This window comes from Zalophus californianus, chromosome 4 (assembly GCF_009762305.2).
Source record: "Zalophus californianus isolate mZalCal1 chromosome 4, mZalCal1.pri.v2, whole genome shotgun sequence".
NCBI lineage: Eukaryota > Metazoa > Chordata > Mammalia > Carnivora > Otariidae > Zalophus > Zalophus californianus.
In genome coordinates this window covers 105171094-105180518 of record NC_045598.1, presented here as the reverse complement: position 1 = coordinate 105180518, position 9425 = coordinate 105171094, and the positions used below count along the sequence as shown (strand labels likewise).

At 51.7% G+C, this 9425-nt stretch overlaps 1 protein-coding gene across 5 annotated transcripts; it reads left to right on the top strand.

Moving 5' to 3' along the window:
* Window positions 1–223: 223 nt before the first annotated feature.
* MINDY1 (MINDY lysine 48 deubiquitinase 1) lies at window positions 224–9360 on the top strand. Of its 5 annotated transcripts, none has more exons than XR_003522038.1 (10): window positions 224–361; window positions 3698–4516; window positions 4920–4977; window positions 5387–5451; window positions 5867–6025; window positions 6354–6456; window positions 6810–6952; window positions 7939–8089; window positions 8444–8587; window positions 8803–8942. XR_003522038.1 is itself a non-coding variant. In XM_027605295.1 (10 exons), exons 2-10 carry the CDS (start codon window positions 4064–4066, stop codon window positions 8881–8883), a joined length of 1398 nt encoding a protein of 465 aa, XP_027461096.1. In that variant the 5' UTR covers window positions 224–361; window positions 3698–4063; the 3' UTR covers window positions 8884–9360. The 5 variants fall into 5 exon arrangements, 4 of the variants coding, with proteins under 4 accessions (XP_027461096.1, XP_027461114.1, XP_027461126.1 ...); XM_027605295.1 differs by having other exon boundaries at window positions 7939–8130; window positions 8803–9360; XM_027605304.1 differs by having other exon boundaries at window positions 250–361; window positions 3949–4516; window positions 7939–8130; window positions 8803–9360.
* The last annotated feature ends 65 nt before the right edge of the window (window positions 9361–9425 follow it).

The window sequence follows — 9425 nt, the reverse complement described above, 5'->3', positions numbered from 1 at the left end:
AGAGAAACCACAAACTTCCTTTGAAAACCAGCTTGTAGTCAGGGCCTGGAGCGCACGCCCTAGACTCGGCAACTCAGGAATCCTGAAGAAGCTCTGAGCGGCCTGGGAGCACCTGGGCTGCACTTCTGCATGCCCCCCACCCTCCTCTGGTGACCCCAGTCGTGGGCGTGAGTCCGGAAGTGGCCACCACCAAGCCGGGACAGGCGCCCATAAACCTGTGTAGACCTGGATCAGCTCTGGCCTTGACAGCTGGAAGGCAGCTGGGACTGTGGCAGCGCCCCTCGTTATAGCCACCTTCCTCATCGAACTGCCACCGCTGGACCCTCCTCCTCTATCCTGGAACAGCACCCACTTCTTTAAGGTAAAAACTTTGTTTTAACCGTTTCCTTTACCCCCACCCCTGCCCCCCGCCCAGTTCTCATTTTCCTCTGCAGCTCCGGGGAGGTGACATGAAATGTCCCTCCACTTTTGGTCTCTACAAGTCTGGATTTTGAATGGAGCTAAGGCAGGAGGGATATGTAAACGGGATGAGCTTGGTCTCTGCATTTCCTTCGTGTAAGGAAAACTTCACCCTTTCACTTGCAAGCAAATAGGGCATGGTAGAGGTGGTTGACTTATTTGGGGGCAAAATTTTCTTTTTTTTTTTTTAAAGATTATATTTATTTATTTGACAGAGAGAGGGAACACAAACAGGGGGAGTGGGAGAGGGAGAAGCAGGCTTCCCGAGGAGCAGGGAGCCCGATGCGGGGCTCGATTCCAGGATCCCGGGATCATGACCTGAGCGGAAGGCAGACACTCAACCGACTGAGCCACCCAGGCGCCCCTTTGGGGGCAAAATTTTAAACCAGTAGTTGCATGAAGACTTGGGTCAGACTGAGAAGGAGATGGCAGTGGGAAAGTTCCTGGGGGTGTGCGTGTGTTACTGAAGCTCCCGCCCATTTTATATGCTTCTTCCAACTTCTGGCTATTTACTGCCACCATGAGGGAGGGGCCAGGGCTATTTTACCTCCCTCACCCACCACCAGAGGATAATTCCAGCAGGAGGGAATGCGTGGGACTTGAGAAAAGAAGAGGAAAAGAATGAAATCCTGATTTGTTTGAGTGCCTGCCCCCTCATCCTTTCCTGCTCAGACATGCTGGTGCCCACCCCTCCAGGAGTGCACCTTGTAGAGTGGCTATCTTCATTCCATCTCTTAAGACTCAGCCCAGTTTCTCCGAGACCCAGCTCCCTCCGGTTTCCAGAAACCCTCCGGGTCCTTTTGGCTCATCCCCCTGGCCAGCTAGCCACCCAACCCCCACTGAATTATTGATCATTTCTAGCATTGGACACAAAAGATAAGAAATGAATGATGCTTTTCTCCAGGCTCTTTTAACTTTCTAAGGCTCTGGTTTCTGCTTCCAAGGCTCAGCCTAACTGTCATTTGGGAGGGGAGGGGAAAAGGAGACGAGAGACCAAAAAAAAAAAAAGTAAGGTGCTCAGGCAATTTTTGCTAGTCTGATTCTAAATTAACAACATGTAAATGAGATGCAGCTAGCATAAGTTATATTTGAAGCAGAAGGAGGATCAATTGGGGTGACCAGGCTTCTTTTGGTAACTTTTCTGTCTTTCAACTTCATCTCCCAGGCCTTAACCTAGCCCTGAATTCCTGCCGCTTTACAAGAAGGAAGCATGGTGTCAGGTTAGGAGGGAGCTGGAGAAAAGACAAGATTTCTGACAAGTCTCATTTCTTCCCTTTTCTTACCCTGAGTAAGGGGGAGAGGAGAGCTAAGAGGTTGAAGGGAGATGTTTTCCAGGGGACAGGGTTTATGGCTTTTTATTGTTTGCTATCCACAGCCTTAATGAAATGTCTGTGCTGGACTTGATGCTTAGTGCCGATAGAGAGAGAGCAGGTTAAACAGGTCCAGGGTTTACATCTAAGATGACCTAGGTGGGAACAGACAGAAGAACATATGCAGAGGTAGGTGGATGAATGCAGAGGGAGTATTTCCTTTTCTTTTTTCTTAAGTTTTTATTTTAATTCCACTTAGTTAACATATAGGGTTATATTAGTTTCGGGTGTACAGTATAGCGATTCAACACTTCCATACATCATCTGATGCTCATCACGAGGGAGTATTTCTTTTCTTTTCTTTTTCAAGATTTTATTTATTTGAGAGAGAGAGCGAGAACTCTAGTGGAGGGCAGGGGCGGAGGGAGAGTGAGAGAGAGAACCCCCAAGCAGACTCCCCACTGAGCATGGAGCCCGACAGACATAGACACACACGGGGCTCGATCCACAACCCTGAGGTCATGACCTGAGCCGACATCAAGAGTCCACCATCAAGAGTAGGCGGCCCAACCAACTGAGCCAGCCAGACGCCCCCTGAGCGAGGATTTATGTAAATCAATAATCAGCATTGTCACATTCCATATAAAGAGTGGGCAAGAGAGTATCTCTGGGTTTAGGTGATTTGGGGAGCAGAGAGGAACTGAAGAGAAGTTGGTACCTCAACTCCAGCTGTCAAGAATTTACTGACAGAATTTGTCAGGGAAGTGGTTTTTGTGCTGAAGTTACTTACCAGAACCAGTCTCTGATCAAGTCCCCACGGCCTACATTTTCCCCTCTCAGGCGTACAGGAAGCCCCTCCCAAAACCTTTTTGCTGTGGTTTGGGATCGTGTAAAGTTCAGTAGAGTCCTTTGAGGAGAAAGACTTCTTTCTCCCCACTGTTTCGTCTTTTGGGGCATGATATACCTGTATCTCCAGTCTTCACCCCAAGCACTCTGTGGCTGTTAATCTTTTCACGCTTGGGGTGGAGCAGAGAAAAGGGAACCCTAAGGATACCTGTTTGGGGGCGCCTGGGTGGCTCAGTTGGTTAAGCGACTGCCTTCGGCTCAGGTCATGATCTCAGGGTCCTGGGATGGAGCCCCGCATCGGGCTCCCTGCTCGGCAGGAAGCCTGCTTCTCCCTCTCCCACTCCCCCTGCTTGTGTTCCCTCTCTCGCTCTCTCTCTCTTTGTCAAATAAATAAAGTCTTAAAAAAAAAATTAAAAGGATTCCTGTTTGTGCTCTGGATGATCCGTGAACAGCTTGCGGGGGTGGGGGGTGGTTTGGTGTAGGGCAGAGGAATGACCACGATCCTGGCTATGGTGGGGGTTACCAACCTGACGCCTGTTACAGGGTGAGCTAAAGATCACTGTATTAATAACCATTTGCACAGCAGACGCTTCAACAACACAGGCATTAAGGACACTGACCATTCATACAGTTGAAAATCCATGTATAACTTTTGACTCCCCCAAAACTGAACTAATCGCCTACTGTTGACTGGAGCCTTACCAAAAACAGAGACAGTCAATTGACACATATTTTGTATGTTATATGTATTATATACTGTATTCTTATAGTATATAAGCTAGAGAAAAGAAAATGTTATTAAGAAAACCACAAGGAATACACCTAAAAGTAATGTAAATTGTGTGTCAACTATACTTCAACAACAACAAAAAAGAAAATCACAAGGAAAATACATTTACAGTACTGTTCATGTATTTACTGAAAAAAATCTGCGTATAGTGGACCTGCGCAGTTCAAACCCCTGTTGTTCAAGGGTTCATGGTACGGTTTTAACGCTTCTTTCTCTTTTTCCTTTCTGTCTTTCTCCTTTTACTTTCCCTTTCTCTCCATCTTTTCTCCGTTCCTTGTCCTTGTTGTTTTAGGGACGCTAACTCCATCCCCTGACTTCAATCCTACCAGAATCCTTCCTCCCAGCCTGAAAGCCCTGTACCCTCATTGGTCCCATGTGGTCACAGCAAGTGAGAGGTGGAAAGAGCTCAGGCTGGGGCCCTTCTGTTTACCCAGCTGAGAAAGACATGCACTCCCTCTAGCCGGCAGTGACTGTGTAGACACTATCTAGCCTTCCATACTGTAGTCCTTTAACAAGACTTTTCTGGGTCCATTTGCTTTCCAGCCCAATGACTTCCTTCTTATTGGATTGGTCTTTTTTTTACATACCAAGCCTAGATTAGGCAACTCCCTGAGGGCAGGAAAGTCCTTTGGGGCCCCTCAGTTGACCTCTTCTGACCATGGAACACCATCAAGCTGAGCATCCAGCCTCTGGTGAGGCCAGGATTGCAGAAGCAGTCAGCCCTGAAAACCATGAGGTCCTGCCACAACCGGAGGAGCACCCCCAGTTAAAGGATGCTGGAGATGCTGATGGGACAGCTGGAGAACAGACGCCGGTAGAACAAGCTTCGCGGCTGGCCCAAGGCCAGGATAACCTTGAGTCCCCTCCGCCTGATGCGAGTTCCAGCCAACTGGGGCCAGCCCACGGGACACAGCCCGAGGTAGAGACAGTGGGGGCCTGCTCCAGGCCCCAAGATCTCCCCCTGCCCCCCAGGGCCCGACAGCCTGAGCTAGATTTCTACTGTGTAAAGTGGATCCCCTGGAAGGGAGAACGGACACCCATCGTCACCCAGAGCTCTAACGGCCCTTGCCCTCTCCTTGCCATCATGAACATCCTCTTTCTTCAGTGGAAGGTAAGAGAGAGTTTGAACGGGGGCTCAGAAATTGCTGGGGAGAGTCCTCCTCCCTGACCCACCTCCTTGATCATCCTGGTGCTCTCGGACCAGGCAAAAGTTCCCAGATTATCGTCTCTATGTCTCCTGCTTGAACAAATGAGATAAGATATTCATAAAAACGAGACAAAACAGAACAACTCTCTGTCCTACTCTTGTATCTTCTACTGTCTAGCAAATGGGAGTGTCCTGCAACACGTCACATTCCTTCCCTCGCTGCGGTGGCAAGCCTTTCCCACCATGTTCTCCCCTTCTCCCCTGCGCCGCGCCCCCCGCCCCCGTCCTTCTGTGTATTTCTCCTTCGGTGCTCTGTGGAGGAAAACGCACACATGCCTAACCCTTTGGTCACCCCTTCTGCCTCCAGGTGCAGCTGCCCCCTCAGAAGGAAGTGATCACATCAGATGAGCTCATGGCCCACCTTGGTGAGTGACTGGGCCTTGGAGAGGAATTACACAGAAGGTTCAAGAGCTTACACTTTCCACTCAGCCAGAAATCCAGAATATTGCGGGACTTCCCATTTGGGGCTCTGATGTGGCAAGGAGGGTGAAGGTCTACAGGGCTTCTCTGCAAGACTGGGGAATGAAAAGCAAAAATCAAGGTATCAGGAGTCCAGGATTATAACCCTACTTCTGCCCCGAGCTTTCAGTGTGACCTTGGGTGGGCCCTTCACCTTTGTGGGTCTCTTTCTTCCTCTGAGAAGTGAAAGGTCTGGATTAGATTCTAAGGCTCTTTCCAGCTCTGAAAGTCTGTGGTCTGTGACCATTCTCCAGGAGAAGAGGAAGCAGCTTTTGGGACAACTGGGGAAAACTGATGAGGGATCCTGTCTTGCAGGAGACTGCCTCCTGTCCATCAAGCCCCAGGAGAAGTCAGAGGGACTTCAGCTTAATTTTCAGCAGGTAAGGCAAAGGTCTGGGGGCATGGGAGATGGCAGGTTTGTAAGGGGAGACCCAGGCTATGAAGAGAAGCCTTTCTTCTGCTTCTCAGGAAGGCCCCGTGAACTGTGATTTCTTTCTGCAGGAGGAGGAGGGTATAGCTCTGTCCTAGAAAATATGTTCTTTTATATAAGATAAAGAAGGGTTGGGGCAAGGGAGGAATGGAATGGCCTGTAAGAGAACCAGGGAAGAAAAGCAACAGGATTAATTTTTTTTATTTCTGGAGCTAGGAGTCAGGGGAGGGGAGGCTAGAGTAACCATCGTTTTCTTCTTCCCCGCCCCAGCTTTATTGGGATATAGCTGACATATAAGATTGTGTAAGTTGAAGATGTATAACGCGTTGATGTGATATAGGCATCATTTTCTCTTCCAAACCCAGAATGTGGACGATGCAATGACAGTGGTGCCTAAACTGGCCACGGGTCTGGATGTCAACGTGCGATTCACAGGGGTCTCTGATTTTGAGTATACTCCTGAGTGCAGTATCTTTGACCTCCTAGGCATACCTCTGTACCATGGCTGGCTGGTTGATCCGCAGGTGAGGGTGGGATGGCCCAAATGAGACTCTCATCCAGCTCAGACTGACAGACAAGCAAGGTGTTGTGGGGTGGGTGTTAGGGACTTAGGAATTCGATTGGCCCGGGAAGGGACTAGGCATTAGAGGCTGGACCCAGTGCAGAATTCCTTGAATTTTAACCTTTTTGAGGGGCAGATATGGGCAAAACCAAATGCAAATAGGTCAGTTCTTCAGAAATGCAGTTTCAGGAACCTTTGGTTATAGGGTTGCAGTCCTGTGAGCATGCTTCATTTCCTTCCTAAAAAGTTGTTCATTGTTTTGGCACCACCCCACCCCACTGCCCATGCAGAGTCCCGAGGCCGTGAGCGCAGTTGGGAAACTGAGTTACAACCAGCTGGTGGAGAAGATCATCACCTGCAAGCACTCTAGTGACACCAACCTTGTGACAGAAGGTGGTAGAGCCCTGCTTTCTCTTCTGGGGGTCTTATGTGGAGGGAATGATGGCTACCTCAGTGTATTGTTTACCGTCTGTCTCCCCCCACCACATCCCCCTAGAATGGAAACCCCATGAGAGAGAGTTGGGGGAATTGGCTGTTGCGTTCAGGACCTAGGGCGGTGCCTGGCGCAAGGCGGCTACTCAGTAACTATTTGTTGGATGAATGAATACAGCCAGGCTTCAAGGGATCTCAGAAGGTGGGACCATCCTTAGGGCTTCTGACAGGGACTCTCTGGGTGATCCTTCTTCCCACTGTGGACTTTGGATTGAAGCCAAGCCCCTTGTGCGCCATTTTCTGCCTTCCGACAGGCCTGATCGCAGAGCAGTTCCTGGAGAGCACTGCAGCCCAGCTGACTTACCACGGGCTGTGTGAGCTAACAGCAGCTGCCAAGGAGGGTGAACTTAGCGTCTTTTTCCGAAACAACCACTTTAGCACCATGACTAAGCACAAGGTGATGAGGCTTTGGAGATGGGGGTGGGGCGGGTGGGGTGCTGTCACTTCCTCGCGGTTTTTTCTTCCGGGTCAGTGTGTCCGACAGGATAGGGTAGATTAAGTTCAGGTACCAGATGACTTCGAGAATCCCTGTGCTTTACCACAGCCAACGTTTATTTCTCCTGCTGGATGGCCACTGTGGATTGGCTGCCATTCTGTCGCACATTGTCTTGGCTCTGGGACCCAGGCTGACAACACGGCCTTCATCTGGAATGTGGGAGGGAAAAGAGAGGGACACCATGCACCCACTTTTAATGCTTCTGCCTAGAGATGACACGTGTCATTTCTGCCACCTTCTCTCTGGCCAGAGCAAGCCGTACGGAATCAGCCTGCCCTCAGTGAGATGGGAGAGTAAAGTCCTCTCCCAGGAAGGGAATGGAATTAAATGGAAGAAGGATGGGCGCCTGGGTGGCTCAGTTGGTTGGGCGACCTTCGGCTCAGGTCATGATCCTGGAGTCCCGGGATCGAGTCCCGCATCGGGCTCCCTGCTCGGCAAGGAGTCTGCTTCTCCCTCTGACCCTCTTCCCTCTCGTGCTCTCTATCTCTCATTCTCTCTCTCTCAAATGGATAAATAAAATCTTTAAAATAAATAAATAAATAAATAAATAAATGGAAGAAGGAAAGGTCTTTGGCTCTCCAAGGATTTATCCTCAGAGCCATCAGGCCAGCCCCGAGGCCCACGGGAAGTAGGGTAGGGAACAGCGTCTTGTGTGGGACCCCAGCCCCGAGGACTCACGCTTGACCACAGTGACTGCCCTACTCACACCCAGCCGACCGTAGCGCAGAAGCCCGGCCTTGTCCCCATGGCCACACATCTGCGGGCTGCGAGTGCTCACGCTGACTCGCCCTCGCTAGCACACCAGGCCGTTCAGACGGTCTCTGCATCTCGGCCGAAGCGCCTCTGGGTCCGCCATCCCGCCGAGAACTTCGTCCTCTTCTCTGCAGGGTCACTTGTACCTACTGGTCACCGACCAGGGCTTTCTGCAGGAGGAGCAGGTGGTGTGGGAGAGCCTGCACAACGTCGATGGAGACAGCTGCTTCTGCGACTCGGACTTCCACCTGAGTCATTCCCTCGGCAAGGGGCCTGGAGCAGGAGGTGCGAGGGGCTCCCCCGAAAAGCGGCGGCAGGTAGACCAGGTGTGTGGGCTCTTTGGGAAGGGTGCGGAGAGCCCATGTGCTAACGAGCTCTTGGCCGTAGGCGAGTGACATGCATTTCCTCACGTAGACATCATGACCCACGACGCCCCCTTACTGCCACCTCCGGGCCACCTCCAAGCCTGGAGTGTGTTCTCGGTCACCACGAAGTGTACTTGGCTGTGTGTTTTGCTCTGGAGGAGGAGCTGGTGAATTTGAAGGAGAAGAAAAAACGGGTTTGGAAACCTAGAGGCAGCCTGAATGTGCCCCAGGCCCCGGCGACCTCACTGCTCCTGATCTCTCGGCCCCTCTCTAGGACTACCTGATCGCCTTGTCCCTGCAGCACCAGCCGCAGGACACGTCGGGTCTTAGCGACTTGGAGCTGGCCCGGCAGCTTCAGCAGGAGGAGTACCGGCAGCACCAAGCAGCCCCCACCGCTCTAGTGCGGGCCTCGCCCCAGGTGAGCAGCTCACCGCCCTGCCCACAGGCCCTGAGCTCCGCCCTGCTCCTCCTCGTGATTCCTGCCCTCGTCTCTTCAAGGTGCTCCTTTCCCCTCGGTCCCATCTTCTCTCCCCTCCCCGCCGCCCCTCCTGCTCCTGCCCCCACGTCCTTCTAGAACCTCTGTCCTTGTGCTCTTCCGGGCTGACGAGTGACCCACTGTTAAATCCCATACAGGGGAGAGGAGCTACGTCTGGACGCCCAGTCGGGGAGCGTCGGCAGAGGCCGAAACAAGAGTCAGACTGTGTCCTCCTGTAGCTTTGCCCAGTGCTGGGGCTGCGCTCCCTCTTTCGGAGGTGATGGCTATTCTGCTTACTCCCCCAGCTCAACCCCTGAGATATGCAGGGTAACTTATTTATGGACCGTGGGGGATCAGAGCAGGCAGTAAATGCCAAGGTCAGATTCGGTAACATCCTGCCCTCGTGTGCTGCCACCTTCTCTGCCTCCCAGTCGTCCAGGGCAACATTGGGGTTGGTGGGGTGAGGATTTCTGGTTCCCAGCGCCCCTGCCTCAGAACAGTCACACTCATATACGGACTCAAGCTCCAGGGTGAGGTCCCTGTCTAGAATGCCTCTCCCCTACTTCCACCCCCAACTGGCTGGGCCCATCCTGGCCATCCTGCTGACCTGTCTCCAGTCGTTTCAGGGTTTGGTTTGGGTTTCTATCTCCATTATTTGTAATGGCTTTCCTAGGGGTTTGGAAATAAAACTCCTTTCCTGAGATCTGTTGTTTGCCTTGCTCTGCAGCACTTGGGGTTCAGTATTTGCCGCAATTAGGGAACGCAAAGAGGTGGGGGAGGT

Coding starts and splice junctions, on each gene's coding strand:
- MINDY1 (XM_027605295.1), top strand. CDS start 4,064: ATGGAACACCATCAAGCTGAGCATCCAGCCTCTGGTGAGGCCAGGATT. Junction 5,452..5,866: donor TTCAGCTTAATTTTCAGCAG/GTAAGGCAAAGG, acceptor TTCCAAACCCAG/AATGTGGACGATGCAATGAC. Junction 6,026..6,353: donor GCTGGCTGGTTGATCCGCAG/GTGAGGGTGGGA, acceptor CTGCCCATGCAG/AGTCCCGAGGCCGTGAGCGC.